Raw genomic sequence first — 24,629 nt, forward strand, 5'->3', positions numbered from 1 at the left:
ATACATATATGTGTGTGTGTGTGTGTGTGTGTGTGTGTATATACATACATATATATAATTGTGTTTGTTTGTTTAGCTCTGGTTCCAGACGCTCAGGTAGAAAATACTCCGAGTATCCTCGAGATCGACATGTTTCACCTGCTGGTGAGTTTACACACCTGTTTACACACCTGTCCATCGTGGACCACTTAAAGCTCCGTTTTCGTCGGGTGGGTGCAGGTGACTCTGATTTCTCGGCATCTGCAGGTTTACTCTGTGCTGGCATACTCCTCCGTTCACTGTTTGGACCAATCAGGATGCGGTGTGGTGGACTCGGGCCACCTCCACCTCCTTCACTTGGTCACTGTGGCTCACATGGTTCAGATCCTGCTCACCTCCACCACAGGTGTCGCTCTCTCTCACTCGCACACAGTCTCTTTGGTGAACCCGATGCTTCTGTCTCACCTGTGTGTATTACCTGTGTGTGCAGAGGAGGTATGTATGGATCAGGACAACAGTGGATCAGAGGAGGAGGAGCTCACCTGTCAGCTGTACAGCACACTGAGGAAACACCTGGGCAGGTGAGTTTGGATTGTGAGACACATTTACCCTGTTAGTACATTCAAAATCAGTAAGAGGACTTCATTTCATCATCAGTGTGTTACCTGAGGTGTCCTCTGGGTGGCAGCTGTATCGTTGTCTTAAAGCCGGTGTCCTGCCGTTCCTCCGAGCCGCCGCCCTCTTCTTCCACTACCTGAACTCCACAGCGCCTCCCGCTGAGCTGATGAGTAAGAGGATCACCGAGCAAAGTTCCTGTAACGATTCTGTTACACTGTGTGTTCACAGAAGTGTGTGTGTTGTAGTTGCAGGTCCTGGTCAGTGGGAGGCACTGTGCAGCTACCTCAGCCTGCCCTCCAACCTGCTGCTGCTTCACCACAACCAGCAAACACTGCTGAAGCCGCTCATACACAGGTAACACCTGCATCTCATTCTCCAAAGTACCTGGAAAAGCATTACCTGACACTCCCGTGTGCGTGTGTTCAGTTGGTGTTGTCATCCAGGTGTGAGACAGACGCTGCAGGGGGGCGGAGCCATCATCAGGTTCCCCAGAGAGTCAAATCGACTCATCGAGTTGCCGGAGGATTACAGCGTGCTCATCAATCAGGCGTCCAGCTTCACGTCAGTGAACACACAGTGAGATCAGAGTGATCGATTGATCGATCGATTTAAAAAGGATCAATGCTGTGAAGTTCTTTTGTGAGGTGACCTGAAACTCGGCCCATCTGAACTCACCTGAGTGTTACATGTGCAGGTGTCCGCGCTCAGGCGGGGATAAGTCTCGCGCTCCCACGCTGTGCCTGGTGTGCGGCTGCATGCTGTGCTCTCAGAGTTACTGCTGTCAGACGGAGGTGGACGGCGAGGACGTGGGCGCCTGCACCGCACACACCTTCACCTGCGGAGCTGGCCTCGGCCTATTCCTCAGGTAACGCCTGCACCAGTGAACTGACGCATGTCGCTCGGCCATGCCTGCTAACCTGTGTGTGTCTGTGTGTGAGCAGGGTCCGAGAGAGTCAGGTGTTGTTCGTAGCAGGTAAAACAAAGGGCTGCTTCTACCCGCCCCCGTACCTGGATGACTATGGAGAAACCGACCAGGGCCTCAAGTATGTACGTTTGGTTGTTTAGCCCCACCCCCTCTACCAGTTTGTTTGGCCCCACCCCTGACCACACCCTCTACCTGTTTATTTGTTTGCACAGGCGTGGGAATCCTCTCCACCTGTGTGCCGAGCGTTACAGGAAGATCGAGCGTCTGTGGCGCCAGCACGGCATCGCTGAGGTCATAGGTCACGCCCAGGAGGCCAATCAGGCGCTGGTTGCTATCGACTGGCAGCACCTGTGATGTTTGACTCTGCGCCGCCCCTGCCCTTAGAGAGACACTGATTGGCTCTCAATTGTGTCCCGCCCCTTTCTATATAAACCACATCCTTGAACCAATAAGCTGCCTGCTTGATGCTGAGTTGCTTTCAGGGATTTTTCACCTTTGACCCTCCACATGTCTCCCCACCAATCAGTGTGGGACAGGAACAGGAAACTCGAATTCGGTCCAGTGACGCCCTGCCTCCTGACTTCAAACACATCACCACCTTCATTTCTGATTGGCTTAAAGCAGCCGTCTCCATGGTAGCAGATTGATGGATGGATGTCAGTAAAGTGTCTGGTAGGGGCTGAGCTGAAGACTGATCAGTGAAGACATATCAGAGCACATATCAGCGATCGATCGCTTTTTACTTTAGTTTAACATTTTGCTTAGAACTGATTGGTGGCGTGCTGTGTGATGTCACTTTCTGTGTTTTACTTTTGAATGCTGAGAAATTTTATTTAAAACTTGGCGCGGTCAGGTCTTCAGCTTGATGTCTTTTGTTTTTTGGGGGTATTTTTTAATGGCTGTCAGCTGAGCGCCTCATTGATCACATGATCTGTTAATATGTGAATTCCTGTATAAACGAGGACGTGTATGATAAAAACAATAAAAACTTTAAAGTGACATCACTTCCTGTCAGTTCATTACTTCAGGGGCAGAGACCCTGTTATGAGGACATAGACATTCCAGTAAGCCTGCTCTCACCTGCCAGGTGGGTCAAAACTGCAGAGGTAAACGAGTAGCTAACCAATAAACAGAGAGAACACCTGCTGGAGGCGGAGCTTGTTCAAGTGAAGCAAAGTTGGTTGTTGTTTTTTCTATATTGACAACTTTTAATTGCACTGAGCAAAAGAAACATCAGCACAAACATGAAAATGTGGAAATCCTATAAAAGGTAAGAATGTGTGTGTTGCTCATATTGATTGTTCATTTATAGGTGATTTACTGCATCAGAAACTTCTGTCAGAGTTGAGTCGCTTTCTTGTGGACGGCTAGGTGACGTCAGCGATTTGTCAGCAACCTGAGAAGTTGATGACAGCACTTAGAGGTGAAACAATTTTTAATTTTATTCTATTTTATTAAGCTTTTTTTTTTGCTTGTCAGTGATTGATACATCCGTTCTTAAGTTGGCTCATAAAAGCTCCTTCAGCTTTGCCTAATCTGACCAATGCCGCTAGTAAGTAAGTCCGCTTAGACTCACTCAGGGCGTCTTTAGGGCTTCTCTTTTTGTTTTAGGTTTTCCCAGTCTTCTCATTTTTAGTAAAAACTCACTCAGAAATTTGACAGTTTTAACTAACAGACTCCAGTTTGTGCATGTAAATGGAGAGTCCTCTTCACACACTGAGGTTAATTATGGAGTTCCACAGGGTTCAGTGCTAGGACCAGTTCTGTTTACATTATACATGCTTCCCTTAGGCAGCATCATTAGAAGACATAGCATACATTTACACTGCTATGCAGATGACACCCAGCTCTATCTGTCCATGAAGCCAGATAACACACACCAATGAGTTAAACTGCAGGAATGTCTTAAAGACATAAAGACCTGGATGGCCGCTAACTTTCTGCTTCTTAATTCAGATCAAACTGAGGTTATTGTACTCGGCGCTGAAAAGCTTAGAAATATGGTCTCTAAGCAGATTCTTACTCTGGATGGCATTACCTTGGCCTCCAGTAACACTGTGAGGAACCTTGGAGTCATGTTTGACCAGGACATGTCCTTCAATGCACATATTAAACAAATATGTAAGACTGCGTTCTTCCATTTGTGCAACATCTTATCCATCACCTTAACACTAAACTGAACAGATCACACAACACTCGCGCTCTGTACCAGAAGGGCCAAACTTGGCACTAGTGGATGATGAGAGTCAAACCTTAGATACTGATCCGTATGCGTAGGTTTACGGTACACGTCAGCTTTTAGATGTCCCCCATTACTGATGGAAATCTCACAGTCTAAGAAGACTAACCTGCCGCTTTTCATATCCTCCCTGGTGAATTTGATGTGTCAGTCCAACAAGTTAATGTGATCTGTGAAATGTGGAACGTCCTGAGATTTGATTTTCACCCAGGTGTCATCTACATATCTGAACCAATGGCTTGGTGGTGTTCCAGGGTAGGATAGCAAAGCCCTCTTTTCCACTACCATACCATAGTTTATTTATAAAGCTCTTTGGTCAGCCATGTGCTGTTCAACAGAAATATAAGAGGTACAGTAAGAATAATAAATATGATGAATAAATAACAATAATGATAACAATAAAATAACATTATCAGTAACCCACCGAGTTTTTGATGTGGATTTAAAAACCAGCACTGATGTAGACTGCCTGATGTGAAGACGAAGATCATCCAAAGCTTCGGAGCCACAATAGAGAACACTCTGTCTCTAAGTTTCAGCTGTGCTTTCAAGACTGAGAGCATTTGAGAAAGAAGGCCTGACCTTCGACAGACGGCTGAGGTGATAGGATGAAGATTTCACCACCCCGTTTACGTGGCCATCAAAACTAAGTGCAGAGTCGATTTTTATCCCAAGATTAGTAACTGAGCTCTTCAGGTGAGGGTCAGAGCAGCAAAGTCAACATCTGGGGTACCAGAGGAACGACTGGGACCAAATAAAATTGCTTCTGTTTTATGTTCATTAAAATTTAAAAGATTTTTAGTGATCCCTGAGTTAACATCACTAAGACGATCAAGCATGTGAAGAGCTATGAGAGTGACTGAAAGCTGGCAATCATCAGCATATAAATTAAATGAAATTGTGTTTCTGAAGATCGCACCCAGTGCAGGAGATACAATGAAAACAATAATGGCCCAAGAATAGATCCCTGCGGTACCCCCCATGGCAGAGGGACCAGAGAGGATGAGGCCAAACCCAACGTAAGACAAAAGTTCCTGAGAGACATGATTTTATCCACAAAAGTGCCAAGCCACCTCTAATGCTTCCATGACTGGAACGCAAGTGAAGAGAGATGTAACATCGTACGAAACCATGGTTTCATCTGCCTCCATAACGACATCTCTCACCTTCTCCATCCAAGGTGTTCTGGATGTGGTCAGAGCTGCCTACCAACGGGATGAGGATCGAAGCCAAAAACTTTCAGAGTTATAGGATCATTGGTGATTGATCAGTGGTTGTTGATCAATGGTCATCACAGTTGTCATATTAATCTTGATAAACTGACCTCACAGGCCATTGTTAGTCAGTGGTGCTAGTTTTCGTTATTATGCAAATGTCCTGTTTATGAGGTTGGAAACCTGCAGTCAGCTGAGACTGAAGACGTCACCTGATGATGATGAAACGTTTCTCCAAACGTCCAGATGAACAGAATCAACTTTTGGGATTTCCTTCCCTGGATGATTGAGAGTGCATTGAGAGATTTAGTATGGTCGTTAGTCTGCCAAGTAATTCTGGGAAGACTTTTTGATTTCTTTTATTTTTATTTTTTTGGTTACAAAATTGTAGGTCGCTGACAGATTTGCTATTTTTCTTTTCTGTTTTTGTATTACTACTAAAAGTTTTTCTTCAGTCACACTTGTAAATGGCTCTAAGTGGGTGTATTATGTTCCGTTATCTTTTATTTTTGTTGCTGTTATGTTATCTCCAAAAGTTGACTCTGTTCATCTGGACGTAGCGTTTTGTGGGAGAAACGTTTCATCACTCATCCAGGTGACTTCTTCAGTCTCAGCTGACTGCAGGTTTCAATCTTATAAACAGTAAATTTGCATAATGACTGAAGCCAGCCCACTTAATCATAATTATGCAAATTCTCATGACCAGAATTTGCATAATTAGATTTGGGGGTAGGGTTAGGGTTTGGGGTATAAGATTTGGGGAAACCTGCAGTCAGCTGAGACTGAAGGAGTCACCTGATGATGACGAAACGTTTCTCCCACAAAACGCTACGTCCAGATGAACAGAATCAACTTCTGGAGACACCATTGCATATGTTAAGAAGCTGTATTTTGTGAACCACACAACAAATGAGATTAGCCCCAAACCTGTCGAGCAGCTGTATATAAGGAATCTCTGTATATGATACATGCACCAGCATTACACCAGCTGACTCCACACTCCCTGGATCCTGTTGGTAGGTTATGACATATTTTACCCTGTGTGCTCGATCACAATGACTGGACTGTAACTGTTACCACATCTTTTTAATTTTTCACGCTAAACAAAATAATAATGTACCCACCACACAAATACTGAGGGATGTGTAATGCAATTATAACACAGGCACACTCATGACATCTCCAGTATCTCCAGTCATGAAGCAATTTTAGTTTACTATCATCATCAGGGAATTGTGCAGCGTTCAAAGCGATCATTGTAGCGGTCACTCAGAGAGGCAGCTGTGCTGTGTTTGATGGTTTCTCTTTACAATACTTTGCAAATGCATCCTCAGCCTTCAGCATTCACTTCTGCAGGTATGAGAGCATCGTGGACATCACACGAAGGAGTCTAGATAAACAGTCTGACTGGTAAGCCTTGATAGTTTAAAAACTAGTAAAATCACTGCCTGACTTCAGATCGGGAAGTGCTCTGTTGTATTCGGTCTCTGCTTTGGGATCTCTACAAAACACCAGGACCGTGAGATGGCCTAACTCTCTGCGTACCTGCACAGTGAGCTCCCCTGGGTTCTCTCAAATGTAACCTGCTCAGTGCATGTGCACAGCATCTTTTACCACGGAGAACCAAGTTTTCTCACTAAACAGAGTTCAGGCTCCTGCTCACAGGAAGTTTGTTGGACTGCTTACTGAGACTACCCTGCCCTGAGGTGAGGCAGGTGAACTCTGCTCAGTGAAGCATGTGACAGTGAGGAGGATGCAGCTGCTTAACATCAAACCAATTAGGAGTTAGAGGAGGGATTAGAGGCAGCAGCTGATCTGCTGATAATGAGCTCAGGAGGCTTTAGGATGTCGAGCTGCCGCACGCTCGCATTCACACCTCCATACAGCCTGCAGGAAATACTCACTTGGTCTGTGTGAATATTGCAGTGTTTGATGGTGGACTCCTCTGCTCAGTAACATGGACTGTCCCCCCTTGCAGCTCAGCGTTATGGGCCTGAAACCAGCAGATGTTGTTTTTTCATGAGTAAAGCTCTGAATCTGAGTCTGAACTGCAGCTGCTTCTTATTGAATCCTGACCCTCAGTGTCTGTTTGAATTCTCAGAGTTGCTAAAATGCCTTTCATGCCGGTGAAGTTCAACCTGCAGAAGCGGGTCAAGCTGGCTCAGGGTCTATGGATGCTCTACTGGTTTTCAGTCATCGCAGGGATCCTCATCTTCAGCCTCGGCATCTTCTTCAAGATTGAGCTGCGGAAGAGAAGTGAGATGATGGACAACAACGAGAGCCACCTGGTGCCCAACCTGCTGATCCTGGCGGGATTGCTGGCTTGCGGCCTTAATGTCTTCGGAGGGAAGGTGTGCCATGACTCTCTGGATCCCATCAAGTTCTCCAAGTGGAAGCCGATGTTGAAGACATATTTGCTGCTGTGCTGCGGCTTCAACGTGTTGCTGGTACTCGTGTCGCTGCTCTGCTTCCTTATGCAGTTCTCCGTATACCTGACACTGGCCGAGGGCCTGAGTTACGCCATCCGGTTTTACAAGGACACGGACACGCCAGGGCGCTGCTTCATGAAGAGGACGCTGGACTTGACGCAGATCGAGTTCCACTGCTGCGGGAACAACAATTTCAGGGATTGGTTTGAGGTTCAGTGGATCAGCAACCGCTACCTAGACATGAGCAACGATGTGGTCAAAGAGTGAGTATGTGAGCGGGGTGGCCGGTCACGTGGAGCCGTTATTGAAAAGTTATCGATGTTGTTGGATAATCTGCTGTTTAATAATTTACACACAGAGCTGGCACCTGATTCTATGAATCCATAATTATTCTATAGAAATTGTCCATCTGAATATTCCTCTATTTTAATCAAACTCATCAATTTTTAACAAAGCAGCAGCCTCAGGAAAAGTGTCTCTGTGATCACGACGCAAGTCTGATCAGCAGCTCCTCGTTGAACTGAGCACCTCAGATATTTCTAAATTAAATTTCTCAGGTTTTGTTCATTAGTTTCTCAGATGAATTAAACATCGGGCTCAGCAGAGGATCAGAGAGGTCTTAAGGAGGGAAAAGTCAACGTTTAGGAGCTTCGTGCGGGGCGTCTCCTCTGAGACTCTAATCTGTCACTTGATCCTTAAACACAGCAAATCAGACATTAAAGAAACATCTGATCAGAAATGAACACATCTGATTGGCTGCAGCTCTGAAATGGTGGCAAACCTGTGACTATTTTGTTTTCTGTTCTAATGTGTTTAAAAGAGATTATTTTCTCTCTCTAATTATCCAACTTAAAGCCCCACCCACAGCTGGTACCAATGAACAAGTTAAATAACATACTGCATCTGACAAAGTGAGAACGTGTTGCTGTTCTTCATGTTTGAACGAAGCTGTCTTATTCTCCATCAGGGTCTCTGCTGACTTGAATTGTGGGATATAAATTATATTGTATGCTCTTGCCATACGAAGGTTTCCGATTGACTAAAACATCTAATTTACTATTCTGTACTTTTCTCACTTTGAGTCTGAAACGTTTAATGATGATTTTTATCAGATAATTTGATCACATCTGGTAGTACCATCCATAGACAAATTTACCAATATTTTTAACATATTGGTTCAATTTGACATCACCCTCCAAGATAATCTAACAAGTGTAAACCTGACAGGAAAAGGGAGAGTTTTTCTTCTTAATGACCTTCCTCCAAAAGGGCAAACCAGTTTTCAGATTTGGAGAGCAGATAAATCATCCAGAGGTGCAGACTGTAGTGAGCTCCGCAGCCTTCGGGAGTTGCTAATGGAGACGTTTCACTGTCGTCATGAAACATTTGCGTGGCTTTACTTCCACTTAAATTGAGCTGAAGGCTGCCATAAGAGACATTTCCTCTGCAGCAGTCAGTGCCTGGTCCTCAACAGTCTCCATCACAGTGAATAATCTTATTAAAGCAGAGTGCAGCTGTGTGCTGACGGTCCTCTCAGTCATGGCTCTGATGTTCTGGTCATGCAAACAGCCTTGCAAACATTAACTGTTATGGAGGCCTTCCTCCACAGTGGCCAGTGAGTGTTTCACCCCCACATGGTTCTCGCTCATAGGGTGGCCCTCTCTGAAAGTTCAGGAACTCAGGAAAATTGGTCGACTTCTTGCAGTATTTTATTGATCTTTGGTTTAGTCTCTGTAGGAACGTATAGTTCCTATTAGCTTAGCTTACTCTTACCTGTGCGGCAACCATTCGTCCATTTCAGCATAGATTTAACTAACCCATTTCCAGAGCAATGGGGGGGTCGTCGCTAATCTCTCCTCAGTCCCCAGGCTGGCTATGTTTGACCTCTGACCTGTGTTTGGCCTGCAGTCGAGTCCTCAGTAACGTGGAGGGGAAGTATCTGATGGACAGCGTCCCATTCAGCTGCTGTAACCCCGGGTCCCCCCGGCCCTGCATCCAGCACCACCTGACCAACAACTCTGCCCATTACGACTATGACCACCGCACCGAGGAGCTCAACATCTGGACCCGGGGCTGCCTTGGGGCCCTCTTCTCCTATTACAGCAGCCTGATGAGCAGCATTGGTGGTTTTGTCCTCTTTGCCATCATCCTGGAGGTAAGACCCCACCCACGTTCCACCGCAGCCAATCAGCCAAACGAATCTCTTTGATTCAGATGTTCAGCTTAGAAAATCTGAAGCTGCAACATAATGACTAAAATTGAATGGAAACAGCTAGCCTGGTCCTGTGATATACTCCACCATGTCTCAGAAGCTGTGATGGCGCGTGAGACCCAGAAATAAAGTGTTGCTCTACAGTTTATTAGCAGTTTCCAGCTGCTCATCTGACATATCAAATCTAGCCTGACAAATTATTTCAACAAGCAGCCAATGAAAGGCTGAAACCTAACCTAAGCATATCTTCTGTTGTTTTAATGTCAAACTTGTCAGTGCATCTCAGATTGTTAGTTTCACTTTATTTACCTTCTGCTCTAATGAAAGCTTCACATTGTACAGGAGAAACCGGGCATGTGGCTGTTCTAAAGCCGGGTGCTTTGTTTGAAAAAGCAATGGAAAAAAAATCAGTGAATGTTTTTAACTAATTTGTTCAAAGTGAACAGGCTTAAGTCTTTGACTTTCTCTCTCGGGTGAATCCAGGCTAAGTTCTCTTCCTAATCTTGTGATTTAGAACGAGATCATTGCAGCAGCGCTGCTGCAGTAAACTCAGCGGAGTGAGCAGGTTAACAGAATAACTGATTAGTGTGGGATTAGCATTAGTGCTGATGTTCCTGAGCGGCTGCTGTATCACGACACGCACCATTTAAAAACGCCGTTTTGTTTAAATTCTCTGTGTGGCTCCAACTGCATCATGAAAACGCACACATTCTCTGCACGACTGTTTCTGTGTGATTTCTGTTGTGCTCATACGTGACTCAGGAGGTGGATCATCTGGTGTCACATTAAGTGGTGGTCAGGCTCACTGAGGATAAGGAGCTATTTCTGGGGGGTTAATCTGTCCACAGAAACAGCAGGTTGCATTCTGGGAAAATAAGGATGAGGGACACTTCCTGAGAGGGAGAAGTGAGTTGGAAACTGGGTCAAAACAACATGTTTGACCTGAAAGGCTTAAGTTAAAAAAACAACATCCTGAACCCAGTTTTTCCTCAGTTTACAGGGCGAGCCTTGGGGTTCAGTACCAGGTTCTCTGTAGTTCGGTCTATAATCTTAATAAAACAGAGTGCGACTGTATGCTCGTGATATTGCATTTGCCACTCGGAGGCTCTCACGCTGTTCTCTGAACAAAGCAAACAATGATGTGTAATTGTCGTTAGGGTGCTGCTAAAGAAAACAAAAGGGCCCAAAATTGTATTGAAGCCTTCTAACAGAAAATTTCACATTTCTTTTGACAGAGTCAGTTAAATGAGCACAAAACTACTAATACCAACTAAAAATGACCACAAACAACATTCCTGTCCCCACAATGTTGTCTGGGGGGACTGTAGGGATTTAAAACTCGGTCAGAACCAGAGATTCACCTTAAAATGAGGTCATAAAATATTACATGTACTTGGCTGGATGGGTTTTTCCTGGATTTGCCCTAAATGTGAGCTGTGTGTGTCTATGTCAGTCTGTGGACATGGCAGGGCTGAAGTACTTGAGCACAGCGCTTGAGACGATGGCGGATCCGGAGAACCCCGAGTGTGAGAGCGAGGGCTGGCTGCTCGAGAAGGGCGTCAAGGAGACGTTCAGCGATCTGCTCACCAAGTTGAAGACCCTTGGGAGGACCAACCAGGTGGAAGGCGGAGATGCTCCAGAGGCCAACACCTGATAGCTGAACCCACCACAGAGGACTGAGGTCTCCCCTTCTCTTCACCCCCCTCAAATGCCATCTCTCCCCCCATAAGAGGGAGAAAAGAACTGTATATAAGCCACACATGCACATTAATGTGAACATTTGAAGTTCCTGTGAATGTCGATATTTTCTGTAAATATGTTAAACAGAGTTTATTTTTAAAAATGAGGAACGTGCTCCTGTAATTGAAACATCATCACCCCTCTCAGAGTAGCAGTTCCTGTCAGGCGGCGGTTAGACCGTCAGACAGCATCGGGTCCCAGTGAGTCTGTGTGTGTCTGAGTGTTGCAGTTCCGTGTTTGTCCAGCAGGGAGCACACAGCCAAGACAGCACGGATCCATCGACGTCATCATTAGTGTAAAAAGATCAGCCTAGTCATTATTTCTTACATCCAGATGTTTGAATGTGTGTCATTTCTGCCGGCTTTAACATGAGAGAACAAACCACTAAGCAGCACCAGCAGTGCTGCCATCTGTGAGAGCAGGCAGCAATGACAGAGGTTCATACACAGCAGCATAACACCTGTATAAAACTCCTGTCAGTACAGAGGCTCAGATGGTGTTCACACAGCTGTATCGCCTGTATACGAAACATGCAGGTGTATATACAGGTGTAAAGTTAATGTAACTGATGTAGGACTAACAGAAACGGCACATCTTATATTATTATAAGGCCGGTGTGCACAGGTGTATACAGAGCTAAACACATAAACTACAGGTATAAAAATGATCATTTGTCAGTTTGATGTGGTCGTTATTTTTCTTCTTTAAATGTCAACATCTTATCACGTCTTTGTTGATAAATGGCTACCGAATGCTTCACCTTAACACAAATGAAGTGTGTTTCTGCTTGGGTCTGTTCATTATGCACTGAGCAGGTGAGTTAACAGCACTGACTGTCTCTGCAGTTTAAAAAATGTAATACCCCTCACTGACGAAATGCTCCTAGTGTGACTTCAAACCGCACAACGAACGGAGCAGAGCTGCGTCCAACACATGCCGTCACAGATGGGTTACTCCTGCAGGTGTGGGTGAAGAAAGAACACCCGGCAGACTGAATTCAGGTTGAAAAATGGGCTGTGGCGATCGTGTGATTGGTTATGAGGTGTTTCCTTTATTTCTTTCTTTCTCTGTAAGGTCTGAAACCTGTGATCATGTAAGGGACAGGAAATGACGTCGGAGAGAAATCTGCTCTCAGATTTGTAGTTAAAGCCAAGTCCTCTGCATAGAGCATCATATGTTTCTGTTTCTTTGGAGGGAGGGATGTCTTCAGTCAGTTGTTGTGGGTTGGTTGGAGCTAAAAATATATTTATTTATTTATTTATTTATTATTAGATATCTATAACTACTGTGAGAAAACCTTCAGCTTTGGTCTTTATTGTGCTGTCTTAGGTGTTCAGGTGTGAAATACTTTAGTGTTTTACACCTTATATTAAATTCACATTACATTTTTGTAAGTACATCTTTAGCAGTATGTCTGTGAAGGTTCTCAGTCATCCAGGCCATCGTAGTCTAAGGAGCTTGGAAAGAAAAGCGTCTGGACTGCTTGAAGACGTTTCACCTTCATCCAAGAAGCTTCTTCTGTCCAACTGAAGAAGCTTTTCTTTCCAAGCTATCTTTAGCACTATATTTTTACAGGTTTTTTTTGGTGTTTTTCTTGCAGTATTTATTGTGCTTTATAAAAAAATGTCATTTAAAGTTTCTTGGGATGTTATTACAGTGTTTTGTTTTACTCATTTGGTCTTATCACTAGTACCATCGCTTTTATTGTGATATTTTTACAGTTTTCTTTTATAGTTTTTTGGGGGGAGTTTCTTGCAGTGTTTTTCCAGTGTTATACATCATTGTGTGACATGTGCAGTTCATTACCTCACCTGAGCAGATAAATGGTTAATCAGCTCACAGGGAGATTAACTCTGTTTATATCAGCTAAAGGTCAAAGACGGTGACCGTGACGCAGAGAGGAACCTGGGGGGTCCAGAGATGGAGCCAAGTCCATGTCCTTTAAAGGACACTGTAGACATCGTGAAGCAATACGAACACAAACATAGCCCGCACTAGCTGACTGCAGACCGTGTAAATGGACTGGACTCCTCGAATCTTCCGCCTTTTTAAAATGTACATTGGTCAGTGCATGGTGTAACCAAAACCTGCACACCAGTACCTTTGCCACAGACTGGTTGTAACTAACGTTTATCATGTTGGACCAGTATTACCAGCTACTGAAGAACAGGAGGGTCAGCTGACGGTCGAGAACTGGGGAAGATGAGGATCCACTCAGAGGTTAGAGATTAAAGCAAAGCTGAGGAAGCGGTTTAAAGTTTGATCCTTTTAATGCAGCATGCGATGCTTTAACCCAGTGGGAGGTTAACGAGAACACAGGTGATGCTAACTCTGTTCCAAAGTACAGTGCCTCAGTCTGAGCATGATTAGAGAAACAGAAAAAAATGGAGACTTCGTACAAAAGTGTAAAAACGAACATTAATGAGAGACAAAGGAGTTCAACATGAATGAAATATGCTAAAGTGGAGAGAACGGATTCAGAACCAGGTCTGATGTGAAGACCTGATGATTAGTTTTGGTTAAAACAGAAGTTTCTGTTTTACACGTTTGTGGCGGGGCTGCAGCGAGGTGAACACACCTGAATCACGCCTCACCTGCATAAAAGGAAGAACTGGGTCCGGTCTGAGAGTTGGTGTTGCTGGTGATGTGCTCGGCTGCGAGCTGAAAAGCTGCAGCTGTGTGTGTAAAGAACAGCAACCACAAATAAAAGATGAGATGAGATAGCCTTTATTTGTCAGTTGCAGGTCTTTTGCCCACAACCGAGATGACAGACCTTGCCGACCGTACATACAATACACAAACATCACATTGGGGAGACAGGTCAGGCCAGGTAGCGAGGAAAAAAACATCGAAATGTGTAACACAGAAGGATAATACAGGAATGCACAGATATCAACACACCACAGCACAATAAACACAGACAGCAACATGGGAAAGAGTTCCAGTGTGTACATCTGATCTGGGACCGCTGCAATCTTTCGACTGCGCCTCCAACTGACCCGATGTCCACGTCAGAGGGGAGGTAAGCGTTGGAGGTGGCGTTGGATCCGGGGTAGGGAGGGTGATGCGTCGGTGAGTGCTTATCAGTATCAGTATATGTATGTGTGTCCATAGTTCAGCTGAGACAGTGTCCTTCGCCCTGCCAGGCTAAGTAAACAGTCTTCCAGCCAACCCAGGTGGCCTTGTAGGGAACGGGAAGAACAGACTAAACACAGTCGTTATCAGGGAGTTTTTGTTGAGCCCACAGCTGGCGCCGTAGGGGTAGCCGCATTATGATGGTAATTTTTCTTTTGCAACAACTCATGAGAATTTCAAAGCTGTTCTTTAACACTCCAACACTGGTCTCTCAATCTCCCGTTGGAGAACCGCGAGTTTCTCCGTGATGTTATTAACCTTCAGTTCCGTGGTGTTGTCATTCTTGTGCTCAAAGAGCCGATTCTGAGATCTCACGACCGCAGTCAGCTGTTCCAAGATGTGATCCAACTTCCGCTCAGAGGTGTTGTTCGGAGTGGACTTTTCCTTGATGTAATCCAATGTACGCTCAGAGGTCTTATTCTGAGCATTCACTGCAGCCGTAAGCGCCTCCAAGCTCTTAACCATGCTGCACTCAGTGAGCCCTTTCTGAGAAGTCGTGCCTCGTCCCATCGGTTTGAACAGCCGGTTCCGCTCTCTTAATTCTCCAATAAGCCAGGGCCAAGCCAGCTCCGATCAGCAAGAACCCTGTTACCATGGTTCAGAATAGGTAGATATCTTCAGCGTCCTCGATCCACAGTCCCGCCAGGCACACGATCCTCCATTTCTGCCACCCGTCCATCGTGTATCCGGCAGGGAAAGTCCCTCCAGGGCACTCAGGCTCTCCCGAGCCCAGACTTCTCGTTGAGAAAAGGGTGTCAATAGCATTCAGAGACCAGTTGATCCATAATTCTCTTTAGGTTTTAGACACAGACTGTGAGAGAGCGTTCCAGGGAAAGTAATACAAAAAACACGAGACTAGACAAGGACATAAGAACTAAGCAGGGAAGCTAAGGGAGAGGAGAGGAGAAAAAGTGCGTGCGCCTCCTCCGAGAGCCAAAGCAGAAAATAAAAGTGTATGCTGGAAAGCATGGAAACGTGGTCAGGTCTGCTGTGGATTTCTTCTAACGTTATATGTTGGATTCATGAGGTTTGGGGCATGGCAACCCAGTACCGGGCAAGCCAGGGAAGGTGCTGGCCCAAAGTGTAGCCAAGCTCGTGACCACCTCCACCCTGACCACCACCTCTCCAACATCCTGGCCTCTGGAGAAAGGTTCAGATCCATCAGGTGCAAAACCATCAGACAAAAGAACAGCTTCTTCCCGTGGGCTGTCAGAACTCTTAATGCAAGAGTGTGAGCAGAGGTCATACCGTGGCTGTATGACTGTATGACCTCTCCCATACAGCCATACAGCCACTCTGTCGCTGCTATTTATTATGCTCCCATTTTTTTTCTCCTCTGCAATATTTCAGCAGATGTGCAGATGATCCACGTCCTTAATGACCTTCCACCCTTATTTACCCTTGTAATGCTTGTTTTTTCTTTTTCTTTTTTTGTATATTGTTTTCTTTACTTTCGGACCTTTGTGATCTTGCTGCCGAACTTCACTGTGCAAGCAACTGTATAATGATAATAAAGGTTCTAGGTTCTTTATGCATTTTAAGTTAATTTTATGTTTTTAAGCTAGAATAAATAAGCAACTTCATGTTTAAAAAATCAGATTGTAATGTTTAGATTGTTGGTTTTAAAACAAACATTGGTGGAAACAATGTTCAATCTGTTTTTTAGTTGACGATATTTTAAATTACACGCCACACTCGGTAGAGGGCAGCATGTTTTCCTTTCTCAGTGGGTGGTAGAGATTTGGAGATGCATGCAGCGAAGTTTTCCAGCTGTGGGGAAAGAGTGTGAGTGTCATTGCTGTCTTCACGTTAATGCAGCCATTGAGGTATGCAATTAGCATTTTATGTGTTGCTAGAAAAATAAGATGTTTTTTGTGACAGAGCTGTTTATATGTTAGTCACAGAATGTGTCAACATTTTGTAAAGGTCAAAATGTGAATGTTTATGTTGTTGAATAATATGCTCTATGAGAACGCCTTACTGTAAAAAATAGATTATTTTATGTTGTTTTGTACATCATGGCATCATTGGTAGCACCTGTGTCTAACAACTTGGAGAGAGTTACGTCGTGACAGAAGCATATTCTGCTAGACTGCTGTTCAAGTGTGTTGAAGACTTAAAGGCCATCCAGGCCCTTAACCTCTTCAATTGTAATGAGAAAAAGACTGAAGTGATGACGTCTGCAGGTATCACTCTGACACCCTTGTTGATCTTTGTTCCTTGGCCCAGGCAGCACTTTGAGAGTGTAATCCACACCTTTGTTACCGTTCTGCTGGACTACTGGAATGAGCTTTGCTTGAGGGCTGGTGCTTCTTCAGTGGCTCCTCTTCAGTTAGTACAGATGCTGCTGCATGTCTTTGAACCAGCACACACAATTATGAGCATGTTTCTCCCATTTTAACCTGGAACCACTGGCCGCCTATAAATTTTAGGATCACTTTTGGAATTGCTTTAAAAAGCTCTAATTATCTCGTCCCACATTACTTCCTGTTCTCTCAGGTCGGCCGATCAGCTGCTCCTGGTTGTATCGAAAACTAAGCGTAAGCTCAGGGGGCACCTTCACCGTTACAGCTCGTAAAACATTTGGAACAACTTAGCCTTGTACAGGCATTTATTAATCTTTATTCTTTTTTGTTGCATGGCTGTAGTTCCTTGTTTTCTCCAAAATCCGATGATGATGATGATGATGAGGATGATGAGCTGTGTCCAGCAGGGGGAAACCTTTCCACAGCTCTGCAGGTTATTACTGAGTTCATAAAATCATTATGCACACATGCTTTGATGCGCACTGAAACATTAAATTATGATTAAGAGGATTAAATGTTTAATATGAAAATGAGCACAGCTAAAGAGGAAGAAGATCAGCAGGAGAGGATGAGGAGATGCTGAAGCACAGGAAGGAGGTTTTGGGGGATATAAAGTGTCTCTGGCTCAGACTCTTCAGATCAGCGAGTGATCCTCCCCCTCTCTGACAGGAGGAGGAGGAGGGTGAGCTGCTGCTCTTCACTCTCAGAGATGCAGCAGAAGTCAAAGAGAATCCTCGCTGATTTCTGCTGAGCAGATGTCTATGGCATTGGTTCAGTTTCTCAGAGTTTGACTAAAAATAATCGATGAAAGTGGGTCACTGCTCATTTGATCTTCCGTTTTCACTGAAGCTGCAAAGACATTTTTATCTGAGGAGGAAACTTGAGAAGCAACAGCGTTCTCGCACTCTTTGGCTGCTGACATGAAACTTTGGAGCATCTTGGCTGCGCTCGCAGGAGTCTGAAGGTTTCCAGCACGAACTGCGGCAACGCCTCCTCACGCAGAGAAAACATGAAATGTGGCAGCAGCCTCTGCACGCTGAACGTTGGTGGCCGCAGGTTCTCCTACACTGCAGAGCTGATGAGGCGTCTCCCCCTCAGCAGACTCAGTCGACTGCTTCGCTGCGTGTCGGAGAGCGAGCTTCTTGAGCTCTGCGATGACTACGATCGTGATCGCAATGAGTTCTTCTTTGACCGCCACTCTGAGGCCTTCAGTTTCATCATGCTGTACGTGCAGCACGGGAAACTGCGCTTTGTGCCACACATGTGCGAGCTTTCCTTCTACAACGAGATGCTGTACTGGGGCCTGGAGAGCTCCGATCTGCAGCTGTGCTGCCAGCGTCTTCTGGACGACCGCATGTCTGAAGCCCTCGTGCACTTCTTCCCGGAGGAGGAGCCGCCACGTGGCCCTGAGATTACGCAGAATCCTTGGCTGGAGAGGATGAGGAGAACATTTGAGGAGCCCACGTCCTCGTTGGCTGCGCAGCTCCTTGCTTCAGTGTCAGTGCTGTTTGTAGTCATCTCCATGGTGATGCTATGTGCCAGCACCTTACCTGATTGGACGGCGCTGGAACAGCAAAGGTAGGACTCACACTGACACACACACTGCACTATTCAGAATCAGCCCCTGACAGACCCGGTCCAGTTCTGACGGGTACCTGCAGCAGGTTTGGAGCAGAACCAGGACCAGCAGCGGATTATTGATAATTGACTGATAAATCACAAAGTGTACATGCTCCTGTGTGTGTAAAGCTTCTTGCCACAGTGAGATGTGCTACCCAACACAACCGCAGAGGGATCTGTGTCTCCAGCTGGAATCAAACCAGCAACCTCTTGCTCACCAAGCAAATGTGTTAACCATTGCGTCATTGTCAGTGTACCTAATATGAATAACTTAACTCCCCTTCTGTGTGAAACCATTGTGAAAGATTGTCTGACATCGCCACCTGTGATTTGTTGATTTACAGCAACATCTCATTGGTCTCTCTCTGCTTTCTCATTTGTCCCCTCTGGCCCCTCCCTTGCAGCATCATCGAGGCGGTGTGCATTGGTTGGTTCACGGCAGAGTGCATTGTCCATTTCCTAGTGTCTCGTGATAAGTGGGACTTCATTCAGCGGCCTCTGAACATCATTGACCTTCTGGCCATCCTGCCATACTACATCTCTGTTGCCATGACGAGCCTGACGGGCGAGAACTCGCAGCTGCAGCGAGCCGGTGTGACACTGCGTGTCCTTCGCACGATGCGGATCTTCTGGGTTATCAAGCTGGCGCGTCACTTCATGGGCCTGCAGACACTTGGCCTGACGCTTCGTCGCTGCTATCGTGAGATGGTAATGCTCCTGGTCTTCGTCTGTGTTGCCATGGCGATCTTCAGTGCGCTGGCTCAGCTGCTAGAGCACGGCCTTGACCTGGAGGCTGGAAACCATGACTACGCCAGTATCCCCGCTGCCTGCTGGTGGGTCATCATATCCATGACCACAGTGGGATACGGGGACATGTACCCGATGACGGTGGCGGGGCGCGTGCTCGGAGGCCTCTGCGTGGTGAGCGGCATCGTCCTGCTGGCGCTGCCCATCACCTTCATCTATCACAGCTTTGTCCAGTGCTACCACGAGCTGAAGATGCGTTCAGCTCGCTGCAGCCGCAGTCTGTCGGGCGAATTCGTCAACTGACCGTCATCCTGCCGCTGAGGAGGGGCGCTGCCATCAGCTCCATCACAATGAGAAGGATACATCGATCGGACCGATCAAAAAGCAACTTGAGTTTCCCCCGACGCCTCCATCGGAGTGAGTGTGTGTGAATACAGGGTGTAGTGAGACACAACCTAACCCTCCTTTTGCTGTTTTCCAAACAGGACTCAGGTGACTTTACTTTGATAGTTTCTCATCCTGATTCGATCTTGGACTGAACTCACAGACAGTCAGGTTCTGTTGCTCAGAAGAGTCGGGGAATAATGCGCTCACACAGTGAAAGGGTGGTGAGATAAACTCACACCATGCGATGCCCCCTCAGGTTAGGCATGAGAGGCAACCCGGCGGTCTGTGGCATAATTGAACCCCTCCTTTGTTTCCATGGTGACCGTAGAGCCAGTCAGCTGAAGTGTTGAAAGCATCTGGTTTGAATGTCCGGATGGAGAAGTGGGCGGAGTGTGAAGTATCTGACTACTTCTTCTTCTGTGTGAAACGCTGCAGGGTTTGAACCAAAGTACACTTATACAGGCGACCCCTTTAACCTTTGACCTTTACTCCAGAGATGTCAAACTCTCCATTTAGGCAGCAGCTCATGTGTTTATGAACTCTGACCTCTGTTGCCTGATTCCGATCAGAAAACCACATTAAAGGTTAAAGCTGAAAACCTCACTGACTCCACCTGTCCATCATTTAAACATCGTCTCAGTGTTGCACAAAATACAATAACAATGAAATCAGGTTTTCACATTAGAGTTACAATGGGATTCACACAAAACACCTGACATTAAAGCTCCTCCCACTGCGTCACAGGTGGAGTCCATGTCAGAAGGTCAGACAAAAGGCTGAAACATATAAAAAAAACCTCTTCATATATTTTACAGGTGGGACTCTGAGAAGATGCTGAAGGTTTCAGGTAAATAAAGACGAAGAACGAAGTAACCTGGGAACACCTGAGTGATGAGAAAGTCCACACTCAGAGCTTCTGACAAACTGTGAGAGCAACAGACCGTGGGCCTCATGAGACCCGAGATTTTACGATCCGGCTGAGCCGTCCTCTGGGGAGACACACACACACACACAGTGTGTGTGGAGAACCCGTCACACACACAGACACACTGTGTGTGTGACGGGTTCTCCTGGCGTGTTCTCAGAGTGAGAGCTAATCAATAACATGGCAGCTGAACAGCTGAGACCATCTCATGATAAATCATTTGTGAACTTTTCTCAGCAAACGTTTGTTTGTGTTCTTTGTGTGTGACGTCACACATCACGTTAGTTTGATGTTGTTAAATCCAAGCACGCACATGCCAAGTGGCGTGCTGATGGTGATTAGTTGATTCTGATTGGGCTGAGATCTCCTCGGTGCCTGAAGCTTGGATCAGCTCCTCTCTTTGAGTTTAAAAAAACTCTTTCTAAATCATCTGTTAACAAACCGAGCGAGCTGGAAGGAGACGAGAGCAGCGAGGAGGCGGGAAGGTCGTCACAATAAAGCGAGTTTGTGATGAATCACGCGTGGTTCATCGCCTCCTGCCGTGTGACTCCAAATCTTAAATCAGAGAAAACAATCACGGAGTGTGTGAGTTCTCACAGGAACGCAGCATGTCGAGCATCTCTGAAGGACATGGCTGATCAGAGACAGGAGCAGAGTTCAGCTTATTGATTAGCCGGGTCTGCAGATAGAGACGAGGCACAGGAACCTTTCAGTCTTTTGTTTTGCAGAAACATCAGCAAATGTAAACACCAGCATCGCCCAGTCTTCAGGAATAACTTCCTGCAGAGTTTTTATCCAGTTTGTGGTAACCCCTTCAGTTTCTCATGAGTGGATATAGTATCTGAGACAGCAAACAGCCAGTTCACGCACAAGGACAAAAATCAGCTGTTCATCTGCATCTAAAGGTCAAAGGTCACTCTTTGAGAATGCCCACATGTTGGACAGAGAAGACAGATGGAGTGAAGGAAGCATCTATGTCCACTGTGAACAACCATCTTTGAACAGAGGGCGGGGCTTACAACACCAACTGTCTGCCATCTATAATCCAGTCTGAGATCCTTCCCGGACGCCTTAACGCCCACTCAAAACATGACATCAGTAGGTCACATGATAGGGTGGGGCAAGGTCTCACAATAGTTTAACCTGAAACCTTTTTCACACCTTGGCTCATGTGGTGAGGCACATGGTCAAAAGTGGGTGAATGACCCACTTAAGGGACACTCCCACTAGGGTTTAAATATTTGGGACTCTCCACCATTTAGTCTGAAGAAGCTTCTCAGATAAAAACTTTATGAAACTGGAACACATGAAAGCTGTGAAACGCTACGCTGAGGTCCATCAGGACAAGCACAGAGATCAGAGGCCATAAGAAGATCACCTGTAACCTTCACTAAAGCTGTTTCTGTGCTGTGATGGGCTCTGAAACCTGATGGAAACTCCTCAAATAAACCCAGCTGTTTTAGAACTACTCTCTCAGTGTTCTTCCTCCAAAAGGTGTCCAGCCCCCTCCTCCAGTTCTTCTGGGAAGCAGCAGGACATTCCCAGGCCTCCCTGTCAAACCTCTGTCTCTCCATTTGGATGTGAAACAGCTTTCCTAGAGACCAGGAGGCGTGCTGACCTAGACGGGACACTTCATTGTTATTCCTGTGTACCGCCTCAGTCCCTACTGGAGATCACCATTGAATGGACCAACAGAACCGCATCAGAGAGATTCTGAGACCATCAACCCCCCCCCCCCCACCCTCCATCGCTTGGCTGCATTTAGAAAGCCTGAAAAAGTCCAACATTCACCAAGAACAGATCCGAGTTCTGCTTGATGGAACAAACGTGGTCTACAGTGAACTAACACACCTGAAAACACCTGGATGGTTTCATTGCAGCCACCTTAATAAAGATTCTAATAAATACAAAGCAATTATATTTCAAATCAAAGCATGAATTAACTTAAAACCTTCATTAAATGCTCTTGTTTGGAGAAGAGCTGCCAAAAAATCAAATCACAAAAACAAAATTAAAATAAGATCAACCTCTCTGCTGAACTTTGACCTCAATCAGCTTATTAAATCAAAGTAAGTTTGTCAATTAGACCTAGAAGCAGCTGTGAACGATAAAATTTATGTTTTTTTACTAGACGCACAGTGATTTCAGTGAAGCAGCTGCAGTGAGTGTAGCATGCTCATAGGTTTGGAGACATGACTCAGTGAGCACGCTCAGTGAGCACGCTCAGTGGGTTCAGCTGCTCTCTGCGGAACAGCAGCTTCTATTTTCAGTCATTTTCATCAGAACTGCAGCCTCGAATCTCTGCAGCTCAGAGTCACGAAGATTCCCACAGGACTGGAAAACGGTCCAAAAGCCCGGAGAGGCTGGAGAGCCTCAGGTGTCGCTCACTTCACACCTCCTTTGAGGGATTCGGCCCACAGGAGGGGTCAGGGGTCATTAGAAAGAACCAAACGTCATCACCATCATCATCGGGACGGTGCAGGGCTAAATAAAGCCTGAGCCCACGCGGAGGTTAAATGGGCTAACTGAGCTCAGGTGTGTCTGGAGTTGAGGCAAGAGTTTCCCCTCAAATAAAAACTGATGATGTCACACACGGAGGCGATGAACATGTCTGATTCATTCAACACGCTTTTAATCTGACAACCTTCACATCTGCTCAGACACACACACCCTGCTTTCAGTTTGGACACGCAGGTTTCTATTCACACACACACACATTTTCTACTCGTCTTTTATTTGCTGAGATTCTTCAGTTCTGAAATAGAGTTTATTAGAAATATAGATCAGGAGGAGATTTTCAAAATAAAATCAGGAGGATTTTTTAAAATGTTACACACGTTTGTTCTTCCAAAACTGCTGTATGCCATAGTTCTCCCTCTGTTGCCATGGAGATGGTGACAGGATGCTTGACGCTAGATGTCAGGGTAAGAGATCACACACACACACACAAGCCCGTTCAGGTATCTTAGTGAGGACCTTCATTGACATAATGGTTTCCCTAGCCCCTTACCCTAATCCTAACTATTAAAATGAATGCCTAACACTAACCCTTACCCTATACCTAACCGTAATCTAATTGTAACCCTGACACTAAAACCACATTTTGAGCCTCAAAAAGGACCGGTGTGTGTGTCCTCACAAGTGACTGCTGGTCCTCACAAGTATAGTAGAATGCAGATTTCGGTGCTCACAAAGATAGCTAGACAGGAACACAAACACACACACACTGCTGTAAGCTTTATTTTTGTGTTATTGTTTTTTCAAAACTGCAGCTGATCCTCACAGCTGACCATCGGTAACCATGACAACAGAAAGCACCAGGCCACTGTTTCCTTGGCAACAGCAAGGCAAAGGCCTCAAATAAGTGATATGTGACATATTACCATGACAGCCTGACAGGAAGTTAATCGTGGCCATGAAAAACATTAGTAGGCAGCTCTGATTGGCTGTTGTCATGGTTACGCTACAGGGTGTCAAAACATACATGCCACTTACATACATGTCAGTTCTTTCCCAAATTTAGCAACCCATTCATCCATTAGGGCCTCAAGTAAAAACAAACAAACAAATTTATCCGCTCTTTGGGGTTCCGAGTGTTTCAAATAATTCATAATTATACAATCAATAAACTCCTCTATCACCTAATTTCTGTTCCAGTCATGTGATCATTTCAGTGGTTTTAAAGTCTGACTGAAAATAAACACAAGAACATAAGGAGCAGTGAGGCAAAACAACAACAACAACACTTTTAAAACTGGGGGGAAGAGATCACAACTTCAGTTTTTGCAGTTTCAAGACTTCCTGTCTAGTTTCCAGAGCTCATTCTTCGTTTGGACTCCTTTGTGGTTATAAACCTGGCTGATGATGAGGCTGGTACGCTTTCAGTTTTTCCTTATTCAGTTTCAGTTAATTTCCAGGCGGATGTTTAAGTGTAGTATATATTTTGAAATGTTTAATTTTAGTTAATTCTTGAGTAAAATTGTCGCTTTTCTAAATTAACTTCTAGTTCCTTAGTGGAATAGAATAGAATCTCCTATTCTCTTCTCTTCTATTCTCTCGCTCTCTGCGCGGTTGTGTAAAACCTTTTCGGTGCTCAGTATAAATTAATAGTTGGTGCGTCAACGCAGATTTCAGGCGTTTGTTGTTGCAGTTC

At 45.4% G+C, this 24,629-nt stretch overlaps 3 protein-coding genes across 9 annotated transcripts in view; all 3 read left to right on the forward strand.

Annotated features, from left to right (window-relative positions):
• The window catches only part of ubr2 (ubiquitin protein ligase E3 component n-recognin 2), a 29,453-nt gene extending 26,932 nt beyond the window's left edge, over positions 1-2,521 (forward strand). For 3 of the 6 annotated variants that reach the window (XM_085181895.1, XM_085181894.1, XM_085181892.1), the window contains 9 exons: positions 77-144; positions 247-385; positions 470-560; positions 637-767; positions 843-951; positions 1,024-1,158; positions 1,292-1,462; positions 1,539-1,640; positions 1,735-2,521. In XM_085181895.1, the coding sequence (XP_085038021.1) occupies positions 77-144; positions 247-385; positions 470-560; positions 637-767; positions 843-951; positions 1,024-1,158; positions 1,292-1,462; positions 1,539-1,640; positions 1,735-1,876 (1,088 nt within the window). In that variant the 3' untranslated portion in view covers positions 1,877-2,521. Of the gene's footprint in view, positions 1-76; positions 145-246; positions 386-469; positions 561-636; positions 768-842; positions 952-1,023; positions 1,174-1,291; positions 1,463-1,538; positions 1,641-1,734 lie in introns of all 6 variants that reach the window. The other 3 variants (XM_085181891.1, XM_085181889.1, XM_085181893.1) reach the window with 1 other exon arrangement.
• A 4,283-nt stretch (positions 2,522-6,804) lies between these two features.
• Positions 6,805-12,127, forward strand: prph2b (peripherin 2b (retinal degeneration, slow)). Its single transcript, XM_085181924.1, has 3 exons — positions 6,805-7,667; positions 9,313-9,559; positions 11,070-12,127. Exons 1-3 carry the CDS (start codon positions 7,087-7,089, stop codon positions 11,268-11,270), a joined length of 1,029 nt encoding a protein of 342 aa, XP_085038050.1. The 5' UTR covers positions 6,805-7,086; the 3' UTR covers positions 11,271-12,127.
• Positions 12,128-15,893: 3,766 nt separating this feature from the next.
• LOC146505989 (voltage-gated potassium channel regulatory subunit KCNG3-like) lies at positions 15,894-24,591 on the forward strand. Of its 2 annotated transcripts, XM_085181923.1 has the most exons (3): positions 15,894-17,031; positions 17,140-18,375; positions 18,822-24,591. In XM_085181923.1, the coding sequence occupies exons 2-3, from the start codon at positions 17,807-17,809 to the stop codon at positions 19,465-19,467; spliced, it is 1,215 nt and encodes a 404-aa protein (XP_085038049.1). In that variant the 5' UTR covers positions 15,894-17,031; positions 17,140-17,806; the 3' UTR covers positions 19,468-24,591. The 2 variants fall into 2 exon arrangements, with proteins under 2 accessions (XP_085038049.1, XP_085038047.1); XM_085181921.1 differs by having other exon boundaries at positions 15,894-18,375.
• Positions 24,592-24,629: the final 38 nt, after the last annotated feature.

The sequence above is a fragment of the Neolamprologus multifasciatus genome, chromosome 13, assembly GCF_963576455.1.
Source record: "Neolamprologus multifasciatus chromosome 13, fNeoMul1.2, whole genome shotgun sequence".
NCBI lineage: Eukaryota > Metazoa > Chordata > Actinopteri > Cichliformes > Cichlidae > Neolamprologus > Neolamprologus multifasciatus.